This window comes from Myotis daubentonii, chromosome 2, assembly GCF_963259705.1.
Source record: "Myotis daubentonii chromosome 2, mMyoDau2.1, whole genome shotgun sequence".
In the NCBI taxonomy this organism is placed as follows: domain Eukaryota; kingdom Metazoa; phylum Chordata; class Mammalia; order Chiroptera; family Vespertilionidae; genus Myotis; species Myotis daubentonii.
The window spans coordinates 193,037,120-193,051,016 of NC_081841.1; the positions used below are offsets into that span (position 1 = coordinate 193,037,120).

At 44.3% G+C, this 13,897-nt stretch overlaps 1 protein-coding gene across 1 annotated transcript; it reads left to right on the forward strand.

Annotated features, from left to right (window-relative positions):
* The first annotated feature begins 368 nt into the window (after positions 1-368).
* On the forward strand, positions 369-12,806 carry PROZ (protein Z, vitamin K dependent plasma glycoprotein). Its single transcript, XM_059685163.1, has 8 exons — positions 369-490; positions 854-1,017; positions 4,483-4,507; positions 5,118-5,231; positions 6,198-6,329; positions 7,212-7,297; positions 10,731-10,848; positions 11,914-12,806. Exons 1-8 carry the CDS (start codon positions 430-432, stop codon positions 12,426-12,428), a joined length of 1,215 nt encoding a protein of 404 aa, XP_059541146.1. The 5' UTR covers positions 369-429; the 3' UTR covers positions 12,429-12,806.
* The last annotated feature ends 1,091 nt before the right edge of the window (positions 12,807-13,897 follow it).

Genomic DNA, 13,897 nt, shown 5'->3' on the forward strand with positions numbered 1-13,897 from the left:
AGAGCAACATCAAACAGACTGTCAAACTACAGCGGGAAGGCCAAGGAGGGTTGGGGGGGTGGGTAAGAGATCAACTGAAGGACTTGTATGCATGCATATAAGCATAACCAATGGACACAAGACACTGGGGGATATGGGAGGCTAGAGGAAGGTCAAGGGGAGAAAAAAAAAAGGAGACATATACTCTTTGTAATACTTTAAGCAATAAAACAATTAAAAAATAAAACATTGAATGAATCCAATAAAATTTCAGGCAAAATGTCCTCTTAGCGGAAGACACTTCTTTTCCCGTTTTCTGCCCCCGTCCCCTGCTTGGCTCCACGTTTTAGGGCTGGCGGTCATTTAAGCAAGCAGCTTCCCTGTGTTGTGAGAGGCCTGGGCGGACTTTGGCCCCTGTGTTTGCAGACCTGTCCCTGGGCCGCTGTCAGAATGGCGGGCTGCGTCTGGCTGCTCCTGCTCCTCCTGGGCCTCCACGGCGCCGAGCCCTCAGGTGGGTGTCGCCCTCCTAACTGTGTCCTCCAGGACCGTGTGGGTTTGGTCCGGGGGCTTTTTCTAGGACAGAGGAGCCCCTGGGTGGCCAGCGGGTCTTCACTCAGCTCCCAAAAGAGCTTCCTGTTCTCTTTATAATTCATGACAAATATGTTGGAAATGATGGGATCCCTTGGGGTCCTCCCAGAAGAGATGGCCCGAAAGAATCGAGAGGTTGGACCTAGTCTGATGGGGACAGGAGAGGAGGCAGCCAGGCCTCAGGTAGTGGCAGCGCCATGTACTCTGACTCCCAGGAGCGGGCATGGCAATCCCTGGGGAAGTCCATCGCTGCTGACGGCATCTCCATTCTTATCTTGCTCCGTAGTATTTCTTTCTGCCTCCAAAGCAAGTGACGTTCTGGTAAGATGGAAGCGTGCTGGCTCCTATCTTTTGGAAGAGATCTTTGAGGGAAATTTGGAAAAAGAATGTTATGAAGAAATTTGTGTCTATGAAGAAGCAAGAGAAGTATTTGAAGTTGATGAGACCACTGTATGTACCCTCACCATGAACTCACACACTTTCTGATTATTCCCATTTCTGCTGCCCGAGAGGGCATAATTTCTCAAAAAGACAAAGCTAAATTAATGACTTGTTTACTTACCTGTGAGGCTGACTTAATCCTAATTTTACTGATGAGGAAACAGACAGAGAAGTGAAATAATTTTCCCATCTAGTACGTAGGATACTAAGTCAGTTCCACACCCCTAAACACCTTCTTCCGATTAAGCACATTACCACACTGATTAGCATACTCATCACAAACATCAGTCAGCTTGTCATGACGCTGACAGAATTTGACATTTTTAATAGAGACCTAATTGCTTCAATATATCAACAGATTTTTAAGGAACAAAAAGCCTGTCTAGAGTGTCTACATAGTAAAAATATCTCTCATCATCTATAATTTGGATTAAAACTGACTATATGTATACTCTAAATAATAGAGGCAAACAATTCTTGCTTATTCGTAAGTTTATCAGAAGATAGAGAAGCCAGTCAAATCTGACAGGTCTAATACGTAAAATATTTAATAAAGATCTCCTAGTTTTACATATAACAGTAGCAATATTTAAAGTTATTCTGAATAAAATATCGACCTGTTTCCCTAGTATATTTTTTAAATCACTGTTTCTTGCATGCTTAGCTATGTCCTCTTAATTTGATATCATTCATGTTGTTACAAGTCCAAGTATGATTGGAAGGTGACAACCACTTGTTTACACTCTAGGCTTTAGTTCCTAGTAATTATTCTAATTTTAGATACTCTAATTTTATATATGAGAGAACTCTTCTGAAATAGACCATCTTTTATAAAACTAGGAGAAATTAAAACTTCCTGGTTAAAGGAAAATTGTGGGGTTTTCTTATTTTTCAATTACAGTTGACATTCAGTATTACTTTATATTATTTTCAGATGAACAGCCTAATGGTTAGATACTTATATAATTTAGGAAGTGTTCTCCCAATAAATCTAGTACCCATCTAACACCCTACATAATTATTGCAATGTTATTAATATTATTGACTATATTCCCTATGCTGTACTTTACATCCTCATGACTACTCTGAAACTACCAATTTGTACAACTTTTTTTAAAAAATTCTCATTCAAGGATATGTTTTTATTGATTTGAGAGAGAGAGGAAGGGATTGAGAGAGAGAGAGACGTGAGAGAGAAATATTGATTGGTTGCCTCCTGTACATACCTCAACTGGGGATTGAACCCTCAACCTTTTGATGTATGGGATGATACTCCAACCAACTGAGCCATTCAGCCAGTGTTATCCATTTGTACTTCTTAATCATTTCACCTTTTTCTCCCATTCCTCTAACCCTGGGGTGGGCAAACTTTTTGACTTGAGGGCCACAATGGGTTCTTAAACGACCGGAGGGCCAGAACAAAAGCATGGATGGAGTGTTTGTGTGAACTAATATAAATTCAAAGTAAACATCCTATACTAATAAAAGAGAAAAATGGTAATTGGCGTACAACCGATACCTTTTTCATTGGCTAATCAGCGAGATATGCAAATTAACTGTCAGCCAAGATGGCGGCTGGCAGCCAGGCAGCTGAGAATAGGAGGCTTGGTTGCCCCAGCGATGGAGAAAGTCAAGGATCCCCGCAGCTGCAGGGCTCTGAGCTCCTGAAGCAACAACTCCAAAAGATACAATGTTTCAATTATAGAAGCTAAAAGATGGTGGTTAATTTGCATACTCAGGCTCCAAGCAGAGCGAAGCCAAACAGCCCTGAAGCAGCAGGGCAGAGAGGCCTCAGGGCCTGGGATCAGCGGAGCCGAGAGGCCTCCCAGCCCTGGTGATCAGCGGAGCCGAGAGGCCTCCCAGCCCTGGTGATCAGTGGATCCGAGAGGCCTCCCGGCCCCGGTGATCAGCCGAGAGGCCTCCCGGCCCCAGTGATCAGCGGAGCCGAGAGGCCTCCGGGCCAGGGATCAGGGGAGCCGAGAGGCGTCCTGGCCCTGGGATCAGCGGAGCATCGAGGCTTCCCAGCACCGGGATCAGTGTGACAGGGTGCGGAGCCCCAACCCTCTGATCGGCCCTGCTCTGTGCATGACAGGAGTGGCGCTGCAACCTCCCTATGGACCCTGCCTTGAGTGTGACAGGGGGTGGTGCCCCAACCCCCCAATCGGCCCTACCCTGAGCATGACTGAGGGTGGCATCGCAACCTCCCAATCCGCCCTGCTCTGTGCATGACGGGAGGCGGGGCCCCAACTCCCCAATGGGCCCTGCTCTGAGCCCGACCAGGGGTTACACCTAGGATTAGGCCTGCCCTCTGCCACCCGGGAGCAGGCCTAAACCAGCAGGTCCTTATCTCCTGATGGGTCCCAGACTGTGAGAGGGCACAGGCCAGGCTGAGGGACCTCCTCTCCCAACCCCGAGTGCACAAATTTTTGTGCACCGGGCCTCTAGTCATTACATAAAAGGGTATGGTCTTTTTTTTCAATAGTTTCATTCATTTCAAACGGCTGCTCTAACCCCATTCCCACCTGGCAACTGTCAGCCTGTTCTGTGCATCTATGAGTCTGTTTCTGTTTTCTTTGTTCATTTATCTTGTTCTTTAGATTCTACATATAAGTGAAACTATATGGTATTTGTCTTTCTCTGTCTGGCCTATCACTTAGCATACTACCCTCTAGGTCCATCTGGAAAATTGTCCTCTTAATTTGACATCATTCAGGTTGTTACAAGTCCAAGTATGATTGGGAGATGGCAACCACTTGTTTACGTTCTAGGCTTTAATTACGAGTATCCTAATTTTAGATAGCCCCCACCCAAACTAACCTTACACATACACATACCCACTTTTGATTGTTGTTTCATTGGTTATAAAAAAGTGGTGTTAGTGCTTTTTTTTTTCCAAAGAATTTTTTTAATATATTTTATTGATTTTTTACAGAGAGGAAGGGAGAGGAATAGAGAGTTAGAAACATCGATGAGAGAGAAACATTGATCAGCTGCCTCCTGCACACCTCCTACTGGGGATGTGCCTGCAACCAAGGTACATGCCCTTGACCGGAATTGAACCTGGGACCCTTCAGTCCGCAGACCGGCGCTCTATCCACTGAGCCAAACCAGTTAGGGCAAGTGTTAGTGCTTTGTATCCACATCATGCACTCTGTAGAATAGGACATGAATGAAAACTGTGCCCATGGAGGAGGGGAAGGTGACCTTGGGAGGCCATGGTCATGGTGTTTGTGCCACATCACAGACTATTATTTCTCCTTCCTTAAATAGGTTACAGAAAATACACGTGAAATGGGAAATGTTCCATGTATATTAAATAGAATATTAAGTAGACAATTTTTGCATTCTCAGTTTCAACCAGTATTTTTCTATTAAGTGGATAAAATCAACACTTGTTATCTTTAAGTCAATCGATGGGAGAAAATATTGTAAAAAATCATCTATTTGCAACCCTTTTATATTTTAATTTTACAGGATGAATTTTGGCAACGTTATATGGGTAAGTGGCCTCAACTCTTGCAGGGATTATTTCCTCTTCTTTTTCCTTAAGATGAGGTAAGGCTTTCCATGTTTCACACGTAGGCATCTGGACACTCCCCGAGGACAAGGACGAGGAGAAGGGTAGGAAAGTTCCCAAGGTCCTGGGGAGTCAGGGAGACGCTCCCTTGGGGGCTCGGGTGGCAGAGGCCAGAGGGTCCCCATCCTGAGCCGCTCCTCTCACTTGTGGGGCCTCACAGGCTCCCTGGGGCCTCTTGCTGAAGGGTCAGGACATGGTTAATTTGAGGAAAGTGACAGCTCATCCTAGGCTTGGGGGGATGCTGGGTGTCCCTTTAGGAGGAGCCCCCAGAAGACCACAGTGACTGAGGGCCACAGGGATGGACGAGGGGAATTAGAAGAGCTGGGGCAGCCAGCCACAGTCACCGGTCACCATGGTTGCTCAGCAAAGAAAGAAGAAGGTGAAGGAGGGGGACTTAGACAAACCTCATGGGCACACGTGGCTGGTGGGACCCCAGGGGACACATGAGGAGCACCTGGCAGCCTAATCCAGGGGACATCAGGAGGAAGTAGATGATTCCACCTGCACAAGGTTCTCACATCCCTCTTGGCAGGTGGCTCCCCATGCGTCTCCCAGCCCTGCCTCAACAACGGGTCCTGCCAGGACAACATCCGCAGCTACACCTGCACTTGCTCCTCGGGCTATGAGGGCAAGGACTGCGCCTTCGGTGAGTCCCCAGCCAAGCTGCCGCACCCCAACCGTACAGAGATGGGCTCCCAGGAGTGAGCAAAGGGTGCCCGTGGGAACCTAGTTCCAACCCAATTCTCCACTGGAAACCATTCTGTGAATGGCCCTGCTGCCTTCCAAACACGCCTCCCTACAGTTTCCACGGCTTAGAGTCCCCTCCCAGTCCTCCCAAACCCAGCCCCGCCTAACCCATTTACAATCTGCTCTCCAGAATTCCTGGAACCCGACCCACCCCAAGCAGGGTGATGGGATCTGAAAGGTTCCTCTGTAAGGGGGAATCACACACAGGCTGGCTCAGAGGCAGGCATGGGTGTGAGATTTACAGCTTCATGAACTAATATTCTTGGCGGGAGTGGGAAGAAATTAATTTCCTATCAATAATTATCCGATATGGAAATAAATTCACTTAATCCTTTCAATGCCTCTGGTCAACACAGAGTCCGTTTTCTGGGGAAAAATATGATTCCCAGCCCAGATCTCTCCACTGAAGTCCATCTCTCTCCTCTAACTGCCACCTTGAGAGCCCCACGTATGTTTCGCAGACATCCCAAACCTAACACATGCTAAAGCAAGGTTTTGATCCTCATCCCAGCTGCTCAGCCACCCACATGGGGTCCCACTAGAACCCTCCCATCCCACATCCCCACCTGAAGCGGGAAGTGAAAGTTGTGAAAATGGGCAGAGGCCTTGCAATATGTACACATATATCCATGACCAAGTTACATTTTCTGAGGACAAATACAAGGGCTGTCACTCACTGAACCTTTGCTTTCTCCATGCACATTCCTGAAGACACAAGTGTGGGAAGTGCTTCTATGGGGAACCAAAAATCTGTAAAGAATGAGAACATTTGGACTGAAAAGCCAGAGCCCCAAGGCGCAAGAAAATTTAAAAAACAACTATTTCCATGTTAGCACGTCTGGTTTTCCCTTTATTTCCTTTTCAGCTAAAAATGAATGTCACCCTTTGAGGACTGATGGGTGTCAACACTTTTGCCACCCGGGACAGGACTCCTACATTTGCAGCTGTGCACAGGGGTATAAACTGGGCCAAGACTACAAATCGTGCATCCCACATGGTGAGTTCTCAATCCAGTGAGAAAAGGTGGTCTCTCCCTTTCCTACCCTGTCGGCTCCCATACACACCCCCACTCCTCCTACAATAACATTTGAAAAGCCACCTCTTGTCTATGAGATGAGGAGTCACTATGACGCGGCCAGCCCTCCCCTCCTCCACGCTGAAGCTTGCCTGGGTCCTAGCAGTATCTTAGCTAACCTACAAACACTGAGAGCACATGATTTAACTTCACCTGTGGCTCCATGCTAACGATATGCTAAGGCCACTCAACCACTTGCTATAACGTGCACTGGTCAGACACTCCAACCGATAGGTTAGCTTGCTGCTGGGGTCCTATTGGGACTGAGCAAGACAGGCCAGACACACCCTGGAGCCACCCCAAGGTGCCTCCCCAGCTGGCCAACCTCCCGCATCCCTCTGCAGCCCCAACCTTGGGTGGGTGGGAGTAATCAACCAAAGACCATCCTATATAATAAAAGGCTAATATGCAAATTGACCAAATGGCAGAACAACTGGTCACTATAACGTGCACTGACCACCGGGGGGCAGATGCTCAATGCAGGAGCTGCCCACTGGTGGACAGTGAACTCCCACAGGGGGAGCACCGCTCAGCCAGAAGCCCGGCTCACAGCTGGCAAGTGCAGCCGCAGTGGCAGAAGCCTCTCCCACCTCCGCAGCAGCGCTAAGGATGTCTGACTGACAGCTTAGGTCCACTCCTGAGGGACCCCCCCAGAGTGCATGAATTTCGTGCACTGGGCCTCTAGTCTCAAAATGATGGGCATGAAGAAGCCAGATTCAAGTAGTTAGCACCATTGGAGTAGATAAAACCCGATGTTTGACTTGGAAGGCATTGACCTTTCTTATGTTGTCACCACAAATGAAGACAAGTGTGCGTGCGGAATGCTAAATTCTGAGTGCATCAGGGCGACACAGAGGAGCCGGCGGAATCTTCAGATTTTCCCATGGCAGGTAACAGAAACATTTTATAAACATGTTTTCACTTTTAGTTACAGGTTTCATCCTCCTTGTCATTTCCATGGTCTTTGCCAACCAAATAGAAACATAATGACTAAGTGAAAGAGGCATTTTTGATTTAAGTGAACCATTAACTAATCTCAAAGTCCTACTTCAGAGCACTTTCTAATGCCGAATTCGCAACTTTAGCAGTCTTCATTCTTTCACCAAATAAAAACATAGTTTTATTTATAGCCACCCTAGGTCCAATGTCATTTCTCTCAGACCATAGGTATCCTAGAGTCGCACTTGGGTGGGTAAGGTGACATGGGCCTGGCGAGTGACCACAGGAAAGGCAGGTGGCCAGAGTGAAGGACACAGGCTCTCCACTCCCCAGCCTCCTAGCTGGAACTCCAGCTCCACTATTGTGTGGAGGAAATTTCTCTTCTTTGGCATTCATTTTTGTTATTTTCTGATTTCCCCCCTTGACTGGTTTGGAAGTTAAATATTCTATTTATATTTAACTAGAGGCCCGATGCATGAAATTCATGCAAGAGTAGGCCTTCCTTCCCCCGGCTGCCAGCACCGGCTTCCCTCTGGCACCCGGGACCCGGGCTTTTCTTGCAGCCCTAGCTTTGTCCAGAAGGTCCTCTGGAAGGACGTCTGGTCTAATTTGCACATTATGCTTTTATTATTATAGATTATTATAGATGGCCACTCTTGACATTTAAAGATTCATTTATAACGTGCCAATATATAAAGTTAGTATTTTCATCCCCCCGCCAAGTTATTTCAAGCACCTCACAATAGCCATCTGCTATTTTAACCAGCATTTCATTCTTTTCTTGCTTTTTTAGTAATTCCATAAAATAAGTATTACTTTCATTATTATGGCTTATATCACCAATGTAGATTTTAATTTACATATGTTTGCCATTTTTCTTGCCTCTAATGCAGATCATCTCTTTTATTTGTACACCTTTTTTGTTTAATGTACACCTTTTTTACTTGTGGGTTTTTGTTTTTGTTAATCCTCACCAGAGGATATTTTTTCCATTGATTTTCAGAGAGAGTGGAAGGGAGGAAGGAGAGAGGGAGAGAGAGAAACATCACCATGAGAAAGGAACATCAATGTGAGAGAGACACATCGATTGGTTGCCTCCTGCAAGCACCCCAGCCAGGATCTGGCCTGCAACCCAGGTACATGTCCTTGACCAGGAATTGAACCTGAGACTCTTCAGTCCATGGGCCAACACTCTAACCACTGAGTTACACCAGCCAGGCCCTGAAGTACACCCTTTAGAATAGCCCTGTCAATAGAAATATAATGTAAGCTGCATATGTAACTGAAATTTCCTAGTCACACTAATGAAAGTAAAGCAGATCAAATGAATTTGGATAGTGAATTTTATTTACCAGTACTCCAATATGTCTAAATACTATTATTTCAACATGTAACAAATATAAAAAATTGAGTTATTTACATCTTTTCTTCATTACTAATCTTTGACATCTGGGGTGTGTTTTACACTTGGAGAACATTCAATTTGGACCAGTCACCTGTCAAATGCTCAGTAACCACATGTGACTGCAACGTTGGACAGCCTAGCGTTCGCAGTTTCTTTACAGGGTCTGTGAGTAATGCGCCTCGGTGTGTGTGTGTCGAACACTTTAAGCTGGTTGAATCAGCAGAATCACTGGCTGCTAGGAGGAGCCCTATGCAGACAACTGATGAGAGTTCAGTAACCACTGCAATGACCCAGATTTGAAAGGAGATTGAGTGAAGGGAGATAAAATGATGGAAAGGGACAAAACCAGAATGGTCCAGTTATCAGCTGGTGAACTTGATCTTCTGTTGCCTTTTCTCCTTGCTCTCTCTTTTTAAATTAAATTTATTGAGGTGACATTGGTTAATAGGATCATATTCCTTAAGCTTTCTAAGACCCTCTTATTCATACTTGCACTCTTATCATCTTCATCAGTGCACTAAGGCAGACCTCAGAACATGGGGTGTGGGGACTGGTGGATGGATGACAGTGGTGTTCTAGTTCTGCCAAGCGCACTGCCTTCAGTCTCCTAGCTAGCCCACTCAAGGGGACCTTAGTGGCCATTTTCATCTATAGTAGTGTTAGTACCAACAAGACCAGGAGCTATTACCTGTGAGGTAAGCATTCTCTACATACAAATCAAACACATTTGCCAGACACACTTATATAGGCAAGCTAAATACTATTACATTTTTACTCTGGTATAATAAATAGTTCTCAAATTATTTAACTGAATTAACTGGCCTAGGATATAGAGTTGAAAATTATCATTACAACTTGTTTCTTCCATTCTAAGTAAGAAATTGACACTATGTTCCACTGCATTTTACTACAAGTCTAGCACACTGATGCTGAAAATGCCGTCTTCCCTCAAACTTGGTGTTATACACCTATAAAATATAGTAATACAAGAATTGTAGTGAGGGTTAAAGAAAATGCACCTGACTTCTATAGGTAGTTAATACATGGTAACTATTATTAATAAACACAAGATTTTCAGAAATGAGGCTACATTAAATTTGAAAAACATACTTTGCTTAGTATTTTTCATTTTATTAAGCTACTAAAAATTATAAGCAACATTTCTTGAGCCAGCACCTATGCTATGAGGGTACATTTTTTTTTTCTTTTGTTTAATCCACAAAATGACCTCACATTTCATCTCGTAATAGTGTTTGTTCTGAAATCTCGCTGGTCTGGTACTGACACTATTGATTAGTGTTAGCATGTAATCCCCCCCCTCCAATCTTTCAAATTATATTTACAGTATGTTTTATAGGCAGTATATAGTTGGCTTTTAATTTTATACATCTGACGAACCCCTGCTTTTTTAATGGGAAATTTAGACCATTTTCTACTTATCTAGGTAGGCTTAAATTCATAATTTTGCTATTTGTTTTGTATTTTTCCCACCTGTTCTTTCCTTTTTTCTGCCTTCTATTGAATTACTTAATTTTTTATTGTTTTACCTTCTTTGTTAGCTAATTGACTAGAATTGTTTTTGCTTAGTGGCTGCTTTAGGCTAATTATACATCTTTGCTTTGTCAGTCCACTGTACCTTCAGCTGATACTCCTTCAATGGCTATCTTTGGAGCCCATATTCTTTTTTCTTTTCTTTTTAAATATATTTTTATTGATTTCAGAGAGGGAGAGTTAGAAACATCAATGATTAAGAGAATCATTGTCTGCCTCTTGCATGCCCTCAACTGGGGATCGAGCCCACCACCAGGGCATGTGCCCTTGATTGGAATCGAACCCGGGACCCTTGAGTCCACAGGCCAATGAGCCAAACTGCCTAGGGCTGGAACCCATATTCTTAACCATCAGACTATACTGCCCCTAATCCTGCTAATTTTCACCACTATTATCTGTCTTGTTTTTATGTCTTTTTTTTTTTAAAGGTAAAACTAATAGATTCCGAAGGAAAAGACTTCTGTGGTGGTGTTATAATAGAGGAAAATTTTGTGCTGACAACAGCAAAATGTTCACTGTTACACAGAAATATCAGTGTGAAAACCAGTAAGTATTTTAGCACTCATTTTTATAAGACCATGTTGGAAATAAACAGTATCCTATGTAGAATGAAAATTTAAAAACTAGAGTTTTGTTTTTAATGCAATATAGAACTGAATTTAGCTTCAATACTACTGAGCTACTTATAAACTGAGAAAGCATATGCAAAATACTTAGTGGAATATCTATGCATAGCAAGCAGCCAAATGCTAATATTCAGTCTGATAAAAATACAATGTAATTTGATACTGAAATGGGGAGGCTGTGCTATCAGGCAGATAACTGACTGAAAGTCGGAAGATCTGGGTTCAAGACTCCCGTCACCCACAGCCACGGCTGTGACGTGGAGCTCCGCACCTAACTTCTGTGCCTCAGTCCTCATCAGTGAAAACTGGGCAGTAACTCTGTCCTGTAGGGAGGTCGCAAAGGTTCAGTGATAATCTGGGAAAGTGCTCTATTATGATTCTGAAGAACCTTATTATATTTCACTCCTCGTCCTTGAATATTTTTCAGTCAATGAAATGTCAACCTGAAAAATTACTTCTGACCAGCCCAGTTTTGATTAGCTTGAAGAAGTTCCCCTAGTTTATTTTACCACTTCACCAAAGTAACTCATTTTGTTTTAAAAATCTTCCATTTTTTAATTTTATTATTATTTTTTATTCTATTGACTTTTTACAGAGAGGGAGAGGGATAGAGAGTTAGAAACATCCATGAGAAACATCAATTAGCTGCCTCCTGCACACCCCCTACTGGGGATGTGCCTCAACCAAGGCACATGCCCTTGACAGGAATCAAACCTGGACCCTTCAGTCCGCAAGCCGACGCTCCATCCACTGAGCCAAACCGGTTAGGGCTCATTTTGATTTTTTAAAGGAGAAGTATGAGGAATTAGTTGGAATACTTCATTCCATAGATGAAGAAAGGAGATCAGGACAATTAGCCATGGCATGTTTTATCGTGCCCAGCCTCTGCCTTGTCACAGGGTTCACTGAGAAATTAGTTTCATATTATTGTAACCTGAAAACCAGGCTTTAGGTTACAAAAGCCAGTGATTGTGCATTATTTCAGATTTTCCTAGAACGAGCAAGGACCCACTGACGATCGAGGTGAAGCACATCCATGTGCACATGATGTATGAGGAGGAGACGGGGGACAATGACATTTCGCTCTTGGAGCTGGAGCTGCCCATCCAGTGCCCAGACATGGGGCTCCCCATCTGTATGCCCGAGCAGGACTTTGCGGAGCGCATCCTCATCCCGGGGACACAGGGCCTCCTCATTGGCTGGACATCCAACGGCTCTGAGCTGGGCAATGTGCCAATGATGGTGCCCGTCATGCACATGGACAGTGAGGAGTGTGGCAGAGCCCTGAATGTGACAGTCACAACGAGGACATACTGCGAGAGGGGAGCGGCAGCTGGAGGGGTGCAGTGGGCGGAAGGGAGCATGGTTGCCAGAAAACACAAAGGCACCTGGTTCCTGACAGGGATTCTGTGCTCGGTGCCCACAGCAGAGTATGGACAGGAGTTTCTTCTCACCAAGGTTTCAAGATACTCACTCTGGTTTAGACAAATCATGAAGTGACTAAACCCAGCTAAGCCTCAAGAATAAACGATATGGTGGGATTACACACCTTAACTGCAAGCATGTAGTTAAATTAAAATATCACAACAAAACAGCTGTGACTGCCTCAGGACAACCAACTCGGTCTACAAACCGTTAGTAACTGCTTATGACAGCGATTTTCAACCGGCATGCTGCAACCATTTTTAAAACATGCAACACCTGGCTATTTTGGTGAGGGGCAAGGACCTCTTTTCCATTAGACCAGTGGTTCTCAACCTTGGCTGCACATTAGAATCACCTGGGAATCTTTTAAAAATCCTGATTTCTGGGCCTCATCCTCCGGAAATTCTGTTTGTTACTAATGTTGTGGCCCCACCCCATAACAAAGAAACAGAATTTCTGCCTTAGAGTATCAAATAAAAAAAGGTCAACAGCCAACATAACAATAGTCGTCCAGTGTGAATGAACCAATTATTTTTGTCAGATTGGCAAAAAAAATATATTTTTTGGTGTACTGCAGAATTTTAGTAATTAGTTTGTGTATGCCATGAGATAAAAAAGGTTGAAAATCGCTGGCTTATGAGTTCATTACTGAGTACTGTGAAAAGTTTCTTGCTTGGGACTTTTTAATCTAAACAGAGATTTTAAGAGAATGGGAGATAAGAGGGACCTCATAGTTGTGCCAGGTTTACCAATTGCCCGTGTGAGTGAAAGGGTTGCTCAGTGTTGGAAGAGCCACTAGAAGAGAGTCACCACAGGAGAAAATATCACAGAGGAATAGGTTATAGTTTTAGAGAAAGAATCAGGAAACATGAGAGGTTACAAGAAGATGGACAACATGGGGCCTTCAAACAGGGCCCTATGCTCAGAAAGGCACTTCCTGTGGAGGGAGACCTCCCAGACAGGTTCCAGGGGGCAGCTGATGAGGGCCGTGCTCAGCCTCTCCACTCCGCTTCTGAACCAGCTAGCTGACTCTCAGTGATGTAACCCCTTTGTGCCTCTCTCCTGGGCTCTACTGGTAAATGGAACAATAACAGCATCTACCAACCAGGGCTGAGTTAAAAAGTAGAACAGTGTTCAATCACAGTGATTATCTATTATCACAAAGACCGCAGCTTTGACATCACGGGAAAGACAGAACTTGAGTCCAGCCCCAAACCGTGCTTCCCTGCAGAACAGAACTCCAAGGGGGTCTGAATTTGTGCCAAAATGAAAAGTGAAAGCAATGGATAGAAATGATGTTTAAGTTAATCTCTTAACTCTTATTTAAGTTAAGGAAGTACCAAAACTGCTCCTCCACTAAGTACATCTGATTTCCAAGCCTCCTGGAGTGAAATGAAAGAGCTTCCGAGGCTAACTGCTCTGCAGACCAGCAGACGGTGGAGAGGGCAGCTCTAACTCCAGATGCACATGCAGGGTAACAGTGGGCTGCTGAGGGCTCATTATAAAGAGCTGAAGAGCAGAGAGGATATTTTTAAGAAATTAAA